Source organism: Leucoraja erinacea, chromosome 3 (genome assembly GCF_028641065.1).
Source record: "Leucoraja erinacea ecotype New England chromosome 3, Leri_hhj_1, whole genome shotgun sequence".
NCBI classification, from domain to species: domain Eukaryota; kingdom Metazoa; phylum Chordata; class Chondrichthyes; order Rajiformes; family Rajidae; genus Leucoraja; species Leucoraja erinaceus.
Window position 1 is genome coordinate 108,257,926 of NC_073379.1, and position 20,834 is coordinate 108,278,759.

The 20,834-nt window shown below is 43.5% G+C and overlaps 1 protein-coding gene across 1 annotated transcript in view; it reads right to left on the reverse strand.

The window, feature by feature from the left end:
• The window catches only part of rasa1a (RAS p21 protein activator (GTPase activating protein) 1a), a 103,194-nt gene extending 82,601 nt beyond the window's left edge, over nt 1–20,593 (reverse strand). Inside the window, 1 exon segment of the mRNA XM_055633379.1 lies at nt 20,015–20,593. Coding sequence (XP_055489354.1) covers nt 20,015–20,367 — 353 coding nt within the window. The 5' untranslated portion in view covers nt 20,368–20,593.
• Between the last annotated feature and the right edge of the window lie 241 nt (nt 20,594–20,834).

Genomic DNA, 20,834 nt, shown 5'->3' on the forward strand with positions numbered 1-20,834 from the left:
AGTCAGTGGTAACGCCAAAGAAGTACTGAAGGTTGGGATATAATGTTAAAATTGTACAAGGCATTGGTGAGGCCAATTCTGGAGTATGGTGTACAATTTTGGTCGCCAAATTATAGGAAAGATGTCAACAAAATAGAGAGAGCACAGAGGAGATTTACTAGAATGTTGCCTGGGTTTCAGCAACTAGGTTACAGAGAAAGGTTGAACAAGTTAGGTCTTTATTCTTTGGAGCGCAGAAGTTTAAGGGGGGACGTGATAGAAATCTTTAAAATGATAAGAGGGATAGACAGAGTTGACGTGGATAAGCTTTTTCCATTGTGAGTAAGGAAGATTCAAACAAGAGGACATGATTTGAGAATTACGGGACAGAAGTTTAGAGGTAACATGAGGGGGAACCTCTTTACAAACTTAAAGCACACGGTATTGGGGGTTCAGTATTGATGTGATAGAGAACTGGTTGGCAGACAGGAAACAAAGAGTAGGAGTGAATGTGTCATTTTCACAATGGCAGGCAGTGACTAGTGGGGTACTGCAAGGCTCAGTTCTGGGACCCCAGCTATTTACGATATATAGTATATATATAAATATATATTTATGATTTGGACGAGGGAATTGAATGCAACATCTTCAAGTTTGCGGATGACACGAAGCTGGGGGGGCAGTGTTAGCTGTGAGGAGGATGCTAGGAGGCTGCAAGGTGACTTGGATAGGCTGGGTGAGTGGGCAAATGCATGGCAGATGCAGTATAATGTGGATAAATGTGAGGTTATCCACTTTGGTGGCAAAAACAGGAAAGTAGATTATTATCTGAATGGTGGCCGATTAGGAAAGGGGGAGATGCAACGAGACCTGGGTGTCATGGTACACCAGTCATTAAAAGTAGGCATGCAGGTACAGCAGGCAGTGAAGAAGGCGAATGGTATGTTAGCATTCATAGCAAAAGGATTTGAGTATAGGAGCAGGGAGGTTCTACTGCAGTTGTACAGGCAGGGTCTTGGTGAGACCACACCTGAAGTATTGCGTACAGTTTTGGTCTCCTAATCTGAGGAAAGACATTCTTGCCATAGAGGGAGTGCAGAGAAGTTCACCAGACGGATTCCTGGGATGTCAGGACTTTCATATGAAGAAAGACTGGATAGACTCGGTTTGTACTCGCTAGAATTTAGAAGATTGAGGGGGGATCTTATAGAAACTTACAAAATTCTTAAGGGGTTGGACAGGCTAGATGCAGGAAGATTGTTCCCGATGTTGGGAAGTCCAGAACAAGGGGTCATAGTTTAAGGATAAGGGGGAAATCTTTTAGGACCGAGACGAGGAAAACGTTTTTCACACAGAGAGTGGTGAATCTCTGGAATTCTCTGCCGCAGAAGGTAGTTGAGGCCAGTTCATTGGCTATATTTAAGAGGGAGTTAGATGTGGCCCTTGTGGCTAAAGGGATGAGGGGGTATGGAGAGAAGGCAGGAACAGGATACTGAGTTGGATGATCAGCCATGATCATATTGAATGGCGGTGCATGCTCAAAGGGCCGAATGGCCTCTACTCCTGCACCTATTTTCTATGTTTCTATGTTTACTCAGAGAGTGGTAGCTGTGTGGAATGAGCATCCAGTGGAAGTGGTGGAGGCAGGTTCGATTTTATCATTTGAAAATAAATTGGATAGGTACATGGACGGGAAAGGAATGGAGGGTTATGGTCTGAGTGCAGGTAGAAACATAGAAACATAAAAATTAGGTGCAGGAGTAGGCCATTCGGCCCTTCGAGCCTGCACCGCCATTCAATATGATCATGGCTGATCATCCAACTCGGTATCCCGTACCTGCCTTCTCTCCATACCCTCTGATCCCCTTAGCCACAAGGGCCACATCTAACTCCCTCTTAAATATAGCCAATGAACTGGCCTCAACTACCTTCTGTGGCAGAGAGTTCCAGAGATTCACCACTCTCTGTGTGAAAAAAGTTCTTCTCATCTCGGTTTTTAAGGATTCCCCCTTTATCCTTAAGCTGTGACCCCTTGTCCTGGACTTCCCTAACATCGGGAACAATCTTCCTGCATCTAGGCTGTCCAACCCCTTAAGAATTTTGGGTTACACAAAAAAGCTGGAGAAACTCAGCGGGTGCAGCAGCATCTATGGAGCGAAGGAAATAGGCAACGTTTCGGGCCGAAACCCTTCTTCAGACTGATCGGGGACGGGGGTGGGCGGGGACAAGAAAGGGAAAAGGAGGAGGAGCCCGAAGGCTGGGGGATGGGAGGAGACAGCAGGGGGGCTGAGGAAGGGGAGGAGACAGCAAGGGTCCTCTTTCCTGGGTCTCCTCCATGGCCACAGCGAGCAGCACCGGAAATTGGAGGAACAGCACCTCATATTCCGTTTGTGGAGTCTGCACCCCGGGGGCATGAACATCGAATTCTCCCAATGGTGCCATCTCCCTCCATTCCCTGAGTATTCATGTGCCTGTCTAAAAATTTCTTAAATGACACATTTGTATCTGATTTTAACACGACCTTTGGCAACGTGATCCAGGCACCCAGCAAATTCTAAAAAAGTTGCTCCACAATGCTCAAATGTTTCCCCACTGACCTTAAAGTATACTGTCTAATCATTGACTTTTCCATCTTGAGAAAAAGGTTCTGACAGACTACACTATACCTCTCATTATTGTATACACTTCCATCGGGTTTTCCCATAGCCTCAAAAGCTCAAGAGAAAACAATCCAAGTTTGTTCAACTTCTCCTCTTAACTAATACGTTTTAATCCAGGCAGTATTTTGGTAAGCCTCTTTTGAGCAGTCCCCAAAGCCTCCCGTAATAGGACAACTAGAACTTCACATATGACTCCAAATGTGGCCTAACCAGTGAATAATAAAGTGCAACATGACTTCCTGACTCTTATTTTCAATGTCCTGACCAATGAAGAAAAGTATACTATGCTTTTTTTTAACCACTATTCATGAACCCCAAGATCTCTCTCCTGCTAAAGGTCTGAACAAGTTATTTCCCCTGGCGTTGGTCCTGTCCTTGTTAGACTTTCCAAAATGTAACACCTCACATTTCTCTATTAAATTCCATCAACCATTCCTCAGCCCACCTGGCCAATCGATTAAGATCCTGCTGCAATCTTTCACAACTAACTTCGCTATCTGCAAAACCGCCCACTGTATTTTAGTTCACAGATACAGTGCGGAAACATGCCCTTTCGGCCCACCTGTCTGCGCCGACCAGCGAAACCGGCACATTAACTCTAGCATTTAACACAATCATCCCCTCCAAACTGGTTACCAAACTCGCAGAACTGGGTCTCTGCGCATCCCTCTGCAACTGGATCCTCGACTTCCTCATCCACAGCCCACAGTCTGTTCGTATTGGTGGAAATGTGTCAGCCTCGATAACAATCAGCATGGGAGCACCTCAAGGCTGCGTGCTCAGCCACCTGCTAAACTCACTCTATACCCATGACTGCGTCGCCAATCACAGTGCGAACTCCATCATCAAGTTCGCTAACGACACCACTATTGTGGGGCGTATCACCGATGGGGATGAGTCAGAATATAGAAAGGAGATCGAGCAACTGTCCATATGGTGCCAGCGCAATAACCTGGCCCTCAACACCAGCAAAACCAAGGAACTGATTGTGGACTTTGGAAGGAGTAGGAAGGGGACCCACAGCCCATTTATATCAACGGGTCGATGGTTGAAAGGGTCAAGAACATAAAATTCCTGGGCGTGCACGTCTCTGAAGATCTTTCCTGGTCCGAGAACACTAACGCAATTATCAAAAAAGCTCATCAGCGCCTCTACTTCCTGAGAAGATTACAGAGAGTCGATTTGTCAAAGAAGACTCTCTCTAACTTCTACAGGTGCACAGTAGATCATGCTGACCGGTTGCATCGTGGCTTGGTTCGGCAATTTGAGCGTCCTGGAGAGGAAAAGACTACAAAAAGTAGTAAACACTGCCCAGTCCATCATCGGCTCTGACCTTCCTTCCATCGAGGGGATTTATCGCAGTCGCTGCCTCAAAAAGGCTGGCAGTATCATCAAAGACCCACACCATCCTGGCCACACACTCATCTCCCTGCCACCTTCAGGTGGAAGGTACAGGAGCCTGAAGACTGCAACAACCAGGTTCAGGAATAGCTACTTCCCCACAGCCATCAGGCTATTAAACCTGGCTCGGACAAAACTCTGATTATTAATAACCACTTTCTGCTATTTGCACTTTATCAGTTTATTTATTCACGTGTGTATATATTTATATCATGGTATATGGACACATTTATCTGTTTTGTAGTAAATGCCTACTATTTTCTGTGTGCTTAAGCAAAGCAAGAATTTCATTGCCCTATACAGGGACACATGACAATAAACTCACTTCAACTTGATATGTAGGCAGAGGAGATTAGTTTAACTTGGTTTCATGTTTGGCACAGAATTTGTGGGCCGGAGAACCTGTTCCAGTGCTGTACTACCCGAAGTAAATTTGATTCATTCGCAAATACCTAATTAGATTTTTTTCAGATCTATTAACCATTCATGGTGTGAAGGATTAATGGCACAGGGAAATGAAAGGTGCTACTTAAATGTTTTTATTTCTACTTTAACTTTATAGATCTGTCTTATAAGTTTAATCAAACCATTTGGGAGAAAGGGTGAAATAACCTGAAGTGTTGGTTCAGTTTAGTGGCATTAAAAAGATAACCAAGGTTATACATAAACCTGAAATTTCTGTTAAGAAAATATTGCATCCTTCAGTGAAACTGCATAGACAGGATACTACAGAAATTGGAGGGTTCAATTATATCCATGCCCCTATTTTATTTTTATAGTAAAATTAAACACATGCTCATGCCTAATTACATTTGAAAATAGAATAATCATACAGTGATGACTTTACAGAGATGGCTTCCCCATTTATAAAATATCACAATTTTTTGCCTAGCATTTATGGATTGCCTAATTATGTGGCATTTATAATGTAGCCATTAAAATTATTTTGATAACCAAGGTATTAGCAGCAAAATGTTGGTTCAGTAAAAAGTATGTTTGTCAATGCAGAACATTTTTAGGATAAGGGACAGTAATGAAGGTAAAAAAAAAAAATACAGGCAACTTATTAGTGGAGAAAACCCCAGTTCATATCCCGAATTAAAATGTTTATTAAATAATTGTGCGCTTTTTGGGGATTTTAACTCATCGTATGTTATATCGGCAACAAGTTATTGGCTGCAGACCTAACCAGTCTTGAATAAGAGATCTGAATTCAGCAATGTGATTTGGCTTATCAGTATTAGATGATCCAAAAAGATGGATCGACCTAGCCTAATGCTAACTAGTTTTCATCAACATATATTTAATTGCGATGAAAATGATGGAAAAAGTAATCAATGATATAAATGCACATTGATTCATAAACACGCCAGTAACCTACCGTTTTGCACAAGCCGATTGATCTTGCCAAATATGTGAATGGGAGTTAAATAGCAGGGCTGAGAAGAGTAACCAGTAAACGTCTTTGAAATGTTGACAACTTTAGATTAAATTTAGCACAAAATAGGCCACAGAAAAATCTGAGGCCATTTGGGAGAATGCCAATTGGTGATGCAGTATACATAGGATAATGATCATGATTGATTGCTGCTGATCAATGATCACAGGCCTAAAATATCAGTAGCTCATGAGTATTGCATATGGCCTAACTATTTTCAGCTGATGCGCTAGCTTCATTGACAACTTCTGTGAATCCTCCACAGAAATTAAATAGGATCCAGATTTTGGCAAATGCATAGAAAGAGTACGCTACCTCCCACAAACTCAGGACATCACAAAGTAGAGTAGGCCCTTCAGCCCAACTTGTCCATACCAGCCAAGATGCCCCTTCCACACTTGTCCCATCCTCTTGAATTTGGCTCGTATTCCCCAATACAATCAATGAATATAAAGCAGCCCATCTCTCATATTTCCCTCCCTCTGGCTTTACATTTCACACCTCATCTTCCTTTGACACCATCTTGTCATTTTTTCATCTCTAGCCTTATTTCAGCCATCTGCCAATCACCCTCCACTCACCTGTTTCCATCTATCACTTGCCCCCCACTCCTACCCCGTTCCATCAGTTTGAAGATGGACCCTGTCCCAAAACATCATCTATTCATTCCCCATACAGCTGCTATCTGACCTCCAGCAGTTTGTGTTTTTTTGCTCGATTCTAACAGCTATAGTCTCTTGTGTCTCCTGCACTGTCCTATGTTAAATGCAAAAATGCCCAGCAAGCCATGCAGTCTATGTGGATGGAGACCTGAAGTTAAAGTTTCAAGTGGAAGATGCTTTGTTAAAACTGGGAAGGAGAGTGAAATAAGTTAGCCTTAAGTTGCAAACATGGTGAGGGGAATGATAGATAAAACAAAGAGCATAACTGTGAAAGATGAGGCTGTAGTTGATTAGGGTTGCATGCAGATAAATAATGGGTCTTTGAATTAAAAGTTGCAGTTGGAGAGTGTAAATATAGACAAAAAGTTAAAAATGCTGTGAAATGTAAGGCTATTGAGCATGTCCAGCAGATCAGGTTGTACAAATGGTGAAAGGTTGACCAATGTCATAACTTATTTATTATAGTGTGCATAGTATTAATTATAGTGTACAGGCACATCTTACCAACCACTAGTACAAAAAAAACATATGCAAGCATATCAGGTAAAGTCAAAGTCAATTTTATTCGTCACATGCACCCGAAGGTGCAGTGAAATGAATTTGCCAGCAGCAATACACTTAAAAAGAACACACAATACACAATAAGATTTAACACAAACATCCACCACGGCATTTTTCACTGTGGTGGAAGGCAACCAAGTCAGTCCTCCTCCATTGTTCATCCTTAGTCGCCGCTACGGACAGCCCGATGTACAGGCACTCTAGTCGGGATGATCAAACCTCCGACGTCAGGACGGTCAAACACACTCCATGGCTGGGTGTGCCCGAATCGGCAGTTCCTACCGGAGACTACGGCTTCAGGATGTTATAGGCCGCAGGCCGGCGGTCGGAGATCTTCTCTGGCAAGGGATCCCAGATTCCTGGTAAGTCCACACCACGCCCAAGGCTAGAAGCTCCGCAGACCACAGTCCCATGATGCCAAAGTCACCAGGCCAGCGATCGGAGCACTCCTGTCTGGTGACCCCCGGCAAGGGATCACCGTTCCGCAATGGAAAAGTCCACGCTGCGCCCGCTGCTGAAGCTCTGGGCCCAACTCTGGGAAAGGCCGCTCCAATCCACGCTGTTAGGCCGCAAGGGAGGCGACATGGAAAAAGTCGCCTCTCCGTCGAGGAGGCGACCGAAAGCGGTCCCCCCCCCCACCACAAGGCACACCAAGAGACACCTAAACTGACATTTAGACACACCAAAAAACCCCCAAAAAGTCGAAATAATGAACATACTGCTGGCAGGGCAGCCAAAGAGAAAGAGCAGAGAAAAGAATCGTACCTGAATCCAGATTCGTGCTATCTAGATTTTGTATCTTCTGCCCAACGAGAGAGGGGAGAAGACGGAACGACAGGGGTGTAAATTGTCTTTGTTTTGGCTACTTTTCTTGGGCAGCATGAAGTGTACTTGGATTCCATTGGGTTAAAGGGGACAGTGAGGTAGGTTGGTTTGAGTGATGAACTGAGCTGCAGAACTGAGCAGTATCCACAACTCAACGCCATATGGTTCTGGACAAAACTGTTGCCAAATCAAGCTGTGATGCATCCCAATAGGATGCTTTTTCCAGTGCATCAATAGAAATTGGTAAGAGCCGTTGGACACATGCTGAATTTCTTTGGTCTTCTGGAAAAGTAGCCATTGGGGATATGCTTCCTTTGATATAGCATCAATGTGATTAGACAATCTACATTCTTTGAAATTTATGATAAAAACATTTCTATGAATTATACAATTTGTAACTTTTCTAAAAATATAATCGATTCCAGGAAAACTACCCTTCTTTGTGTTTGAAACATTTTTGATCATCATGGGAAAGGAAGCAAATACATTCATTTAGATCAAAAGTCAACTGTGATCTTTCTTAATAAGGAACTGCAAATTTTGATTGACACAAAATGCTGGAGTAACTCTGCGGGTCAGGCAGCATCTCTGGAGAAGTTCTCTGAAATTTTCCAGAGATGCTGCTTGACCCACTGAGTTACTCCAGCATTTTGTATCTATCTATGATCTTAATTACAGAACACTCAGAGACTAGAAAGATAATTACTTCTCATTGAGATATGGTAGAATTGGTCTCTTTAAGAGCATTGAAGGTTCCAAAGACAAAAAGAGATGTGTTAGGAACATATGCAATTTTAAAAATAGATAATGAAAAACAGTTCTTACTTGTAGAATACTCAAGAATAAAATGACAGATTCAAGATGACTAGTGACAGAATAAATGGGACCTTAAACCCAACTCCATGCTGACCAAGATACCCCTTCTAAACTAGGCCCATTTATCTGAACTTATCCCATATCCCTCTAAACTTTTCCTATCCATGTACCTGTTCAAATAATGTTTAAATGTTGTTATTGTATCTGCCTCAATTACTCCCTCTGGCAGGTCATTCCATATAGCTACCATCCTCTATTAAAACAAGTCCTCTCATCTTTCCCCTCTCACCTTAAACCTAGAGTTCTGGATTCCCCAACCCTGGGAAACAAAATAGAGGGCCCTGATATTTCTCAAGTTACTCTTTTTCCTTAATATACTTACAAAATCTCTTTAAATTCTCCTTAATCTACCATGGAGAGTCTAAACTATCCCCCTCATGACTTTATAAATCTCTTCATGATCGCCCCTTAGCCTCTGACTGTGCTCTCTCCAGCTAATGGCATCATTTCTATAGCAAGTTAACCAAAATGGAACATAACAGTCCAAGTGCGATTTCACCAATGACTTGTACAACTGTAGCAAAATGTTCTAACTTCTATACTAAATCCGTCTGATTAAGGCCAGCACGGCAAAATCCTTCTTCACCATTCTAACTATCTATGACGCAGGGAACTGTTTACTTATACTCATCGATTCCTCTACTCCGCAATGCACTCCAGGTCCCCTCCACTCACTGTGAAAGTCCCGTCCTGGTTTGACTTCTCAAAATGCAGCATCACCCTTTTATATACGTTAAATGCGCCGTTTCTCAGGCCACTTGCTTGGCAAGATCCTGCTGTGATTCTTGACAACAGTCTTCATTGTTTATGATACCACTTATTTTAGTGTCATCCACAATCATACAAATCATGCCTTGTATAATTTCATTCCAATTCAAATCATTGATATAAATGACAAACAGCGACAGGCCGCGAACCAATACTTGATGCCCACTACGAGTTGTCACAGGGCAACCGTCCAAAAAACAACTTTTCACCACCACCCTTTGCTTCACACAGAGCGTGGTGAATCTCTGGAACTCTCTGCCACAGAGGGTAGTTGAGGCCAGTTCATTGGCTATATTTAAGAGGGAGTTAGATGTGGCCCTTGTGGCTAAGGGGATCAGGGGGTAAGGAGAGAAGGCAGGTACGGGATACTGAGTTGGATGATCAGCCATGATCATATTGAATGGCGGTGCAGGCTCGAAGGGCCGAATGGCCTACTCCTGCACCTAATTTCTATGTTTCTATGTTTCCTACTATCAAGCCAATTCTGTATCCAATTAGCTAGCTCTCCCTGGATGCTATCTAATTTGAAATCTCTTTTGATTCCCTTAATCTTATCTGACAGACCTCTCATGCCTCAATAGACAATAGAGACAATAGAGAATAGGTGCAGGAGTAGGCCATTTGGCCCTTCGAGCCAGCACCGTCATTCAATGTGATCATGGCTGATCAACCCCAATCAGTACCCCATTCCTGCCTTCTCCCCATATCCCCCAACAGCTATTTTTAAGAGCCCTATCTAGCTCTCTCTTGAAAGCACCCAGAGAACCTGCCTCCACCAGAGGCAGAGAATTCCAGACTCACCACTCTCTGTGAGAAAAAGTGTTTCCCCGTCTCAGTTCGAAATGGCTTACTCCTTATTCTTAAACTGTGGCCCCTCCTTTTTGCCCTCCTGATCTCCTTCTCAAGTACGGTCTTCAAGCCCATATATATTCCTCCACGGATATATTTGATCCCAACTGCCTACATATGACTTAATGCATCCTTTTTTCTGACTAGAGACTAATCTCATCACATCCAGGGTTTCTTCTTCCTACCTGCCTTGCCCTTCACATGCATACTTAAATTCTCACTATCACACTTAAAACCATCCCACCTGTTTGCCTGCAAACAATCAACACCAATCAACTTTTACAAGTTCCTGTCTAATACCATCAAAGTTGACCTTCCCCCATAGAAATTTCCAACTTTAACATGAATCAGCTCTGTCCTTGACCATAACTATTTTAAAGCTTAAGAATTGTGGACACTGGTCCTAAAAGACTTGCCCACTGACATGATATACAGGAACATTCAGCTGCCAGTCCTGTCCCTCCCTTTCAGTCAGGTTTCTGTAATGGTTAATAATGTCCCAGCTATATGCACCTATCCACACCCTAATTTAATCTGCCTTGCCCATCAGGTCTCCAGCATCAAATAAATGCAATTTAATTCAATTGTCTTTCCTCACTCCCTGTTGTGTTCTTGTCTATACCGTCAACTGAACTTGCTGTCATTGACTTCTGCACCGATTTATAGACTGCCATCTGATTACTACTGCATCAGACCCTGCCAATTTAGTTTAAACCCACTAACCACTTGCAAACCAGCCCACCAGGATATTTGTTTCCCTCCAGTTCAGGTTCAGACTGTCCCTCTTGTACACCTCTCCCAAAATAGGTCCTAATGGTCCAGAAATCTGAACCACTGCCCCTGCACCAAATCCTCAACCATACATTCAGCTTTCCAATCTTTCTATTTCTACCCTCCTTAATGTATGGCACTGGGATTAATCCAGAGATTATCACCCTTGAGGTTCTGCTTTCTAACCTTTCCCATAACTCCCTAAATTATCTTTGCACACATTATCCTTTTCCAACCAATGTTATTTGTGTCAATGTGCATATCGTACGAGCTGCTCATCTCTCCCTCGAGAATGTTTTGCAGTCACCTCAAGACCCTGGCGTTCTGTTTTCTGCCATAAAATCTCTTGTCTGTCCTCCTTGATGACCTATCCACAGTGAATTGGTCATCTGGATTCAGACCTGGCCTATTGATAGAAGACAGGGTTGTTGTGGAAGAGCGTTATTCTGGCTGGACATCTGTGGCCAATGAGGTTCCGCAAGGATCTGTTGTTTGTGGTATAAACAACTTAGATGTAAAAAATAGATTGGATACCGTAGATGATACCAAAATTGGAGGTTGCAGACAGAGAGGTAGGCTGTCAAAGTATACTGCAGGATATAAATTAGCTACTGAATTGGGCAGAGAAATGGCAGATGGGACTTTAATCCGAGCAAGTATGAGGCGTTACATTTTGAGCAATTGAATGCAAGGAGAAAGTATAGAGTTAATGGCAAGACCCTTAATAACATTTATGTACAGAAAAATCTTGGAGTCCAAGTCCATAATTCCCCGTAAGTGGCAACACAAGCACATAGAATTGTAAAAAATGCATATGGCATGCTTGCATTCATCAGTCAGGGCATTGAGTATAAAAATTAGGAGGTCATGCTGCAGCTTTATAAAACTTTGGTTGGGTCATACTTGAGTACTATGTGTAGTTTTGGCCTTCTCAATACAGGAAAGATATAGACACATTGGAGAAACAGCAGAAGAGATTTATGTTGTGGGCCTAAGAATGACTGGTTAGCATGCAACAAAAGCTTTTCACTGCACCTTGGTGCACGTGACAATGAACTGAACTGAACTGTTCCCATGCTCTCCTGTTCCATGAGACTGATGAAAGAATTATGAGATCAAAGGATACACTTTGACACTCTCAATCTAATGACATTTGTTCCCGTCATCTTTTCAGTTATAGGAAATGGGTCAAATTGCAATGCTCCTACAAGAAGCCAACACAATTCCACAATTCTATCAAAATGAACTTGTATAGAGACACAGGAAACTGCTGATGCTGGAATAATAAAGTACTGGAGGAACTCAACAAGACGGGCAGCATCTGGGGTGTGGTTATGTGGCACTTTTAAAAGAGAAACTATGCCAAAGCATTTTAAAGCATAGCAAAGTTAAGTTGACAGCAAACCAAACAATTACAATTTGGGTCAATAAAGGCATATTTAAATCATCAATTTAAGAGGGGAAGAAGATACAAGTTTATGGGGAGATTTTCAATGCTTAGGTGATTGGTGGAATTATTAAATTCAGAGATCAGATGGCCAGAACCAGAGGAGCAATATCATCTTGGACAGCAAAAATGCAAGACGAAATTGAAGAAAAAATGTCTAATTAACCACTTCCTCTACTTCGTTTTTCAACTCCTTTGAACTAAAGGACAATATTCCAGTTGCATTTAAACTGTGTTTCTCACCTGAACATTAGCTTTTAATGGTCAGCATGCCAGACCCCTGAATTCATAAGCTTTTCCATGGTTGTTGCTCTCATGATATCACAAAACTTTGGGTTTAAACACTTTAAAGATACGTTCACTTAAATTATTAAAAACAACCTTTCCAATTTACTCTAGATTAATAACATAATTTACTCTAGATTAATAACACATGGAAACTTTAATAAATGATCTGTTATCAAAAGAAAAGCTCTGAACGTTGAGCAATATGGTTAAAAACTAAAGACTCAAATAGATTTCCAGGGAAAACGTCATTACTCCATTTCCTTCATTCCTATGTAAACCACATGAATAGAGAGTCCCCTGTAGGAGGACTGCTTACCTCTTTGTAGGGCATGTTGAACAATCCCTGTTCCAGGCATACACTGGCCCTACCCCCAAACTCTATCTCTGTTACATTGACGACTGCATCGGTGCTACTCCTGCACCCATGCAGAACTCATGGACTTCATCAACTTCACCACCAATTTCCATCCTGCATTCAAATTCACTTGGATCATCTCCGACACATCCCTCCCCTTTCTTGATCCCCGCTCCCATCATAGATGAAGCCCTCACTCGTGTCTCCACGGCACCATGCAGATCTGCCCTTGCCACCCCCCCCCCCCTCCACCCCCAGTTGCAAAAGAGTCTTCCTAGTCCATACCCGTCACCCCATCAGCCGTCGCATATAACACATAACCCTCCGACATTTTCGGCACCTCCAACAGGATCCCAACACCAGTCACATGTTCCCATCTCCTTTCCACTTTCTGCAGAGACCATTCCCCCCACAACGCCCTGATTACCTCATCCCTTCCCATTCAAACCACCCCCTCCCCAGGTAACTTCCCGTGCAACCGCAGAAGATGCAACACCTGTCCCTATGCCTCCTCCCTTGACTCTGTCCAGGGACCCAAACAGTCCTTTCAGGATAGGCAGAGGTTCACTTGCACCTCCTCCAACCTCATCTACTGTGTCTGTTGTTCAAGATGTGGACTCTAACACATCGGCGAGACCAAACGTAGACTGGGCGATCGTTTTGCTGAACACCTTCGCTCAGTCCGCCTGAACCAACCCGATCTCCCGGTTGCTAAACACTTTAATTCTCCTTCCCATTCACACACTGACCTTTCTGTCGTAGGTCTCCTCCATTGTCAGAGCGAGGCTAAATGCAAATTGGAGGAACAGCATCTCATATTTCGCTTGGGTAGCTAACAGCCCAGTGGTATATTGATTTCTCTAACTTCAAGTAACCCTGCATTCCCTCTCTATCCCTCCCCCACTCAAGTCATACCAGCTTCTCGTTTTCACCCAACAAACAGCTAACCATGGCCTATTTCACTTCCAATCGATACTTTTTTGCATATCTTTCATTCATTGTTCTTTATTTCTCTACATCATCGTCTATATCTCTTGTTTCTTTTTACCCTAACTAGTCTGACGAAGGGTCTGTTTTGTAGATGCATGATATCCTTCAGGCATTCTGGACCACTCCTTGTTCAGCACCAATAGTAGCATATCAATTCATGTTCTCACAACAGCTGCCCTTGTTTCACCATCCATTTTTCCCATTGGAAGAATTAATTTCCTTATTCAATACTATGTATTAGCTATCCATGATACTGTCAACTGCATATTTCAGAGACCAAAATGCTGGAAAACCTAAATTCAGAACATATGAAATTCCAAGCTACCAATCAGCGATTCATTTAATTCTCTGTCATGCTCCTACTTCTGACCTTAACCTCACCTTCAACATTATTCTATTGAAGGTTTGAGAAAAGCACCTTTCGACCATCTTGTGAACTCAATTTCAGACAACATTTTTGCTAATCCAATTATTCCTCTTATACTTTGGTCGTGCCACAGGATCAAGGATCTCTTACTTCCACTAGATTTTTTGGGTTCTGGATGGGCTAATGAAGTTATGATAGGATTTGTAAACTCCTAACAAGCAGGCCACATAGAATAGTTGAATAGGAATACTCCAAATTCCTATTTGGAATAGTTTGTAATCTTCTGTCACTTAAGGAGGGCTTCTCTATGATCATGATGCATAGTTGAGGATCTCAACACCATTCTGAAAGCTCCCTCTCCACTTTGAAAAGTCATGTACCAGATGTACTCAGGACCCAAAGCGTAATTGTACTTCAAGTGAGCTTTGAGCATATCTTTTTATTTTTTTCGCAGTAAATTCATCGCATGACATGGCTCAGGATTGTTTGTTTTAGGAGTCTAATGTTGGGAAAGAAAGAGACGTCAATATAATGTAACCACCTGACAATAACTACAACTTCAATGCTGAGGATGTTGAGCAGGGAGTGAATGCCTATGTTAGTTCACAATCTTCCCAGTAAATTTGGCAAATTTCACAGTGAAAGTGTGGTAATATTTTAGCTCCTTTAATAGCAAACCCCACTTCTCTCAAATATTGCTTGAACCAATGTCGGTGGGGGCGCTGCAATGGCGGCAGCCCTGTCAGCAGCGCGTTAGTTTTTTTCCAACTTTTTTTATTTTTTTTTAGTATGTTTTAAAGTATGTTTTTAATGTTTCTTTGTGTGTTTTGTGTGGGGGGTGGTGTGGGGGGGGTAAGGGGGAAACCGTTTTGGCCGCCTCCTCCACGGAGATGCGACTTTTTCCAGGTCGCCTCCGCCGTGGCCTAACAGCAAGGATCGGCGCGGCCTTTCCCGGAGACGCACCCGGGGCTTCAGCAGCGGGTGCAGCGTGGACTCTCGGCGTGGAGCGGGTGAGCCCTCGCTGGGGCTCGCTGGAGGGGAGCGCTCCGTTTCGCTGGCCCCGGGGCAGCCGGCAGCCTGAAGCCGCAGTCTGCACAGCTCCAGCTGGCGCGGCGTCTGCAGCCCGGGATCCCTCGTGGGGGACCCGGGGGAAGAAGAAGCCATCACTGCCGGCCCGTGGCCAACTTCTACCGCGGGCCCGGCGTGAACTTACCATCACCCCTGGAGTGGTGCTTCGACCGCCGGCCCTGTAGTCTGCGGTGCTTCTGTCTGCGGCGCGGCGGGGACTTTAAATCTTCGACCGCCGGACTACGGCCTACACCAACTTAAAACCGCGGTCTCCGGTGGGGAAGAGCCGACTCTGGACTTACCTGGACTTGTACCTTGTCCTTTTACCATCTGGACGCCTGCAGCAACGGCTGCGGAGGGTTGAGGTCCCGACCACGGGGGAAAATGGAGGACGACTGGCCATGTTCTGTGCCTTCCACCACAGTGATGAATGCTGTGGTGGATGTTTGTGTTAAATTTTTATTGTGTTTTTGTGTGAGTTCTTTATAATTCCACCGCTGCTGACATATTCATTTCACTTGCACTTATGTGCAATGTGACAAATAAACCATATTGTATTGTATTGTTGTATTGAGCAGTCTAACGTTTACTTTGTTTTAGAGAAGCAACTGAAAACTTCCAATTATAGTATAAGAAATAAAAAGTAAGATAGCATGCCTTAATGACCATCAGCCAGTGATATTTTAGCTCCTTTAATAGCAAACCCCACCTCTCAAATATTGCTTGATCCAATGAGCAGTCTAACATTTACTGTGTTTTAGAGAAGCAACTGAAAACTTCCAATTATAGTACAAGAAATAAAAAGTAATCTAGCATGACTTAATGACCACCATCCAGTGGCTCTGACAGCCACCATCATGAGGTGCTTTATGAGACTGGTGATGGTGCACATTAACTCCAGCCTCCCAAACAACCTCGCTCTGCTGGGGTCTGTGTCCCACCGCAACAGGTCCACAGTAGATGCATTCCCCGACCCAAAACTCATCTCTAGAACACATAACAAGGACACCTATGTCAGACTCTTATTTATTGACTATAGCTACACCTTCAATACCATAATCCCATCCAAAACTAATCTCCAAACTCCCGGACCTAGGAGTCAATGCCCCCCTCTGCCACTGGACCCTCAACTTTCTGACTCGCAGTTCACAATCAGCAAGGATAGATGACAACATCACCTCAGCGATAATTCACAACATCAGTGCCTGCACAAGGATACATTCTTAGTCCCTACTATACTCCTTGTATACTCATGCTGTGTGGCCTAATTTGGCTCTAACTCAATTTCAAAGTTTGCAAATGACATTACTGTGATGGGCTAAATCACAAACGATTTGATGGAGTATAGGAAGAAAATGGAGAACTTGGTAACGGTGTCCGGACAATAACCTCTCTCTCTCTTTCTCTCTCTCAATGTCAGCAAGACGAGGGAACAAATTATCAACTTTCAGGAAGCATGGTGTAATACATGCCACAATCAGTGTCCATAATACCAAGTGGAAATGGTTGAGAGCTTCAAGTTCCTTGGTATCAATATTACAAATGACTAAACACACTGAAGCGACAGAAAGACCACCAGAAACGGCAGAGTAGTGTTTATAACACACAGGTTCACAAGTTACAGAAAAGAATTAGGCCATTTGACCCATCATTTCTACTCTGCCATTCAATCATGGCTGATCTTTGCCTCCTAATCCCATTTTCCTGCCTTCTCCCCATAACCCTTGGCAGCCGTTCTATTCAAGAATTTGTGTATCTCTGCCTTAAAAGTATCTACTGACTTAGCATCCACAGCTCTTTGTGGCAATGAGTTCCACAGGTTAACTACCCTTTGATTAAAGCAGTTCTTCTTTGTCTCCTTTCTAAAAGAGCTCCCTTTAATTCTGAGGCTATGACCTCTGGCCCTAGACTCTCCCACCAGTGGTAACACCCTTTCCACATCCACATACCACATCCACTCTATCTGTGCCTTTCATTATTCTGTAAGTTTCAATGAGGTTTCCCCTCAACCTACACTCCAGCAAGTAGAGGCCCAATGCTGTCAAGCACTCATCATATGCTAACCCCCTCATCCCTGGAATCATCGTAAACCTCCTCTGGACCCTCTCCAGAGCCAGCACATCCTTCCTCAGATATGTGGCCCAAATTTGCTCACAGTATTCTAAATGCAGCCTGACCAGCATTACATCTCTGATTACAGCAGTCCATCACACAGATCAAACTCTCTCCATCATTGACACTTTTTGCTGTCACAGGAAATGGTCAACACAATCAAAGGCTTTCTGAGTCATCTTCTCCCCGCTTGCACAGGGCAAAAGATACAGAATCTTGAAAGCATGCACCACCAGACTAAGAAATAACCTATTCCCCTCAATTATCAGGCTTCTGAACAGTCACTGGAAATGTTGCACTACAATTCTACAAACTATATTCCGCACTCTGTATCTCTTCCCCTTTGCTCTACCTATTGTACTTAAATTTAGCTGGATTGTGTTTATGCCTATTATGTGATTTAATTGGATAGCAAGAAAAAAAGCTTGTCAGTTTCGCAATAATAAACCCAAGCCTAAAAATAACAATCTTGCTCTTTCACTAGTATTTTATTATACTCCAAGTCATATCTATTTAAGAGGGAGTTAGATGTGGCCCTTGTGGCCAAGGGGATCAGAGGGTATGGAGAGAAGGCAGGTACGGGATACTGAGTTGGATGATCAGCCATGATCATATTAAATGGCGGTGCAGGCTCGAAGGGCCGAATGGCCTACTCCCGCACCTAATTTCTATGTTTCTATATATGCTGTTCAGCCTTTGAAATGCATACCAATTTCCACACTTCGAATATTTCAGCATCACTTGCATTTTAGCAGATTGAGGAAGACCAATATCATCTTCGCAGGTTAACATACAATGAGGTACTCACTTTAAAAATTATAACATTTTATTAACATAAAAACTGAAACTGCCCAATCGCAGCTTGGAAAGTAACAGTATATATTTATATATGTCAAATAGAAATGCTTGGAGAGGATTTGAATGAGTAAAATGCAAAACCGTATTCCTTAGCTCATATAACCATACGAGGATTTGATTGCACTAAAGTATAGAAGCGATTCAGAATGTTGCCTGGATTTAAATTATGGAAAGACATTTAATATGATGGGCTTGTTTCCACAATGTCAAGGAGACTGAGGCGTAACCAGATAAAAGTATAAAAGATTTAAGAGAGCATAAATTGGGCAGATGGTCAAAAACCTTCCCCCCATTGCATCAAAAACGAGAAGGCATAGGTTTAAGGTAAGAGAAAAGAGTTTAAAACTGGATGAGGGGGGTACATACACCTACGTAGAACAAAACTAGGTAGACAAAAAATGTTGGAGAAACTCTGCAGGTGAGGCAGCATCCATGGAGAGAAGGAACATGCGACCCGAAACGTCGCCTATTCCTTCTCTCCATAGATGCTACCTAACCCGCTGAGTTTCTCCAGCATTTTTGTCTACCTTAGATTTTTTCAGCCTCTGCAGCTCTTTCTTAAATAAACAGAACAATACTAGAGGAGATAATGGAATTAGATACAACTACAATGTTCAGTCATCAGGACAGACAAAAAGCAGCAAGACACAGGTCCTAATACAGGCAAGTGGGTTTAATGTAAAACAAAAAGATCAACATGAAATGAATGGTAAGCCAAAGGGCTCATTCCTGCACTCTGTGAAACTGACACCAGGATCATAAATAAACTCATAAAAGGAAGCATAGAATAATTTTCCCCTCAAGTTATGACAATATCTCACCACGATTGTTCAAAAATATCAACATGGAATTTAAGAGCCAAAATACCAAAAACATGCAATGGGGAAGAGTGAAGAAATTAAATTAAAGACAGCAGCATGGATTTCGGATTGGCATTGGGCAAGATAGGTGAATGAAAGGGATTTGTTTCAAGTGGAACCAAAGCTACTATAGATACCAAAAGATGGCTTATATCATGTAGTTATTCTTGATAGATTATATTTATAAACACAAATCATAATCCTTGCATTATCTACGCAAAGATAATCCATAATGGCTCACCCTGACAAATGTAAGACAGTACTTTTCCAAAGAAGAAACATATTGCATTTAAATAAAACCATTATGTTTGTGGACATTGAAACACATTATTCCTTTCGTGAACATAAGTAACCATCCAAATACAAGTTTAAAGGTCAAACTCGACGAATTAAACAATTACCCATCTGATTGAAACGACTCAGATTTAGTCACGACTCAAGCGAAATATATGATCAGTAATCAATAAAGGAGATACTACACACCATGCACAAACAAAACAAAAATAAACACATTGCAGGATCCGGTATCAACTTATAGCACAACTTAAGGAATAACCGAGTCCAGAACCAATTCAAAAATCAGGTGGAATTGAATATTTGTAATAATTGCATAAATAGCTACTCTGGGGAATATTGCAAACACTGACACATTTTAATCTGTAGGAGGTTAAAATATGCTCCCAGTGAATCGTGAATTGTGCTCCTGCTGTTGTCAATAAATAAGTAACATTTGTTCCATGTTCTTTGAATTAGTTCAGGTATAATCAGACCCGCGGCTTTGGTTCTTTGTTCTCGGGAGCCCTCCCTCCTTTCTCCCCGGTGCCTTTACTTGCCCTGGGCCGCTTACTAAGCGCAAGGAGTCACACTGTCATTACTCACTGGTTGGTTGGAGGTGCCATCAGTGGGATCTCCACTTCTTCCTCTTCAAATTCATGGCCGTCGAAAGAATCCACTTCGTCCGGGGGCAAGGGGAGGGCAGCTGGGGCAGCGCCAGCGCCGGCGAGAGGGGCAGCAGCGCCGACGGCCTCCATGGGCTCCGACAACAGGGAGTCCAAGGCCGAGGCCGAGGCGGGCGACGTCGACTCCGTGTCCAGAGCCGTGAGCGGGTCGAATCTCGACATCTCTTGCAGCGGAGGCTGGAAAACAACCGTGTCTCCATCTCCACCTGGAGCCGCCATAGTCACGGCGGCCGCCGCCAACAGGCATTCATTCCCCACTTCCGCCGCCATCATGGTCACAGCCAGCCAGCCAGCGCCGCCTCACGATAGCAGTGAGGAAAAGGGAGAGGTGGGGGGAGGGAGGGAGGAGGAGAGTACTTTCTTTATGTCTATATTTTGTTGTTGCTCCACGGCTTGGGTGGGGGAAGGTGGTGGAGGAACCGCAACTTCAATGAAAGAGCGCTAACGGAGGGGAGAGTTCATGACTTCATCTGCTTTCCTTCCGTCAGCCCGCCTTGCCTTGCCTTGGCCTGGGCTGGGGGGCGGGGCGGGCGGGGGCGGGCGGGCGCGCCCGCCAGCTCGCGCCGGGGCGGCCGTTGCTTCAACCGTCGCTTGCAGCGCGCGCGCCGGCGCCGTCGTCCCCGAGCAACTCACTCGCTCCACACGATCCAGAGCAAGCACAAGTCAAATAAATCATTTCAGCCTCTCTCCCCCCCCCTCCCTCCACCACACACTTCCCTGCGCAACTTTTAGTTGTATTC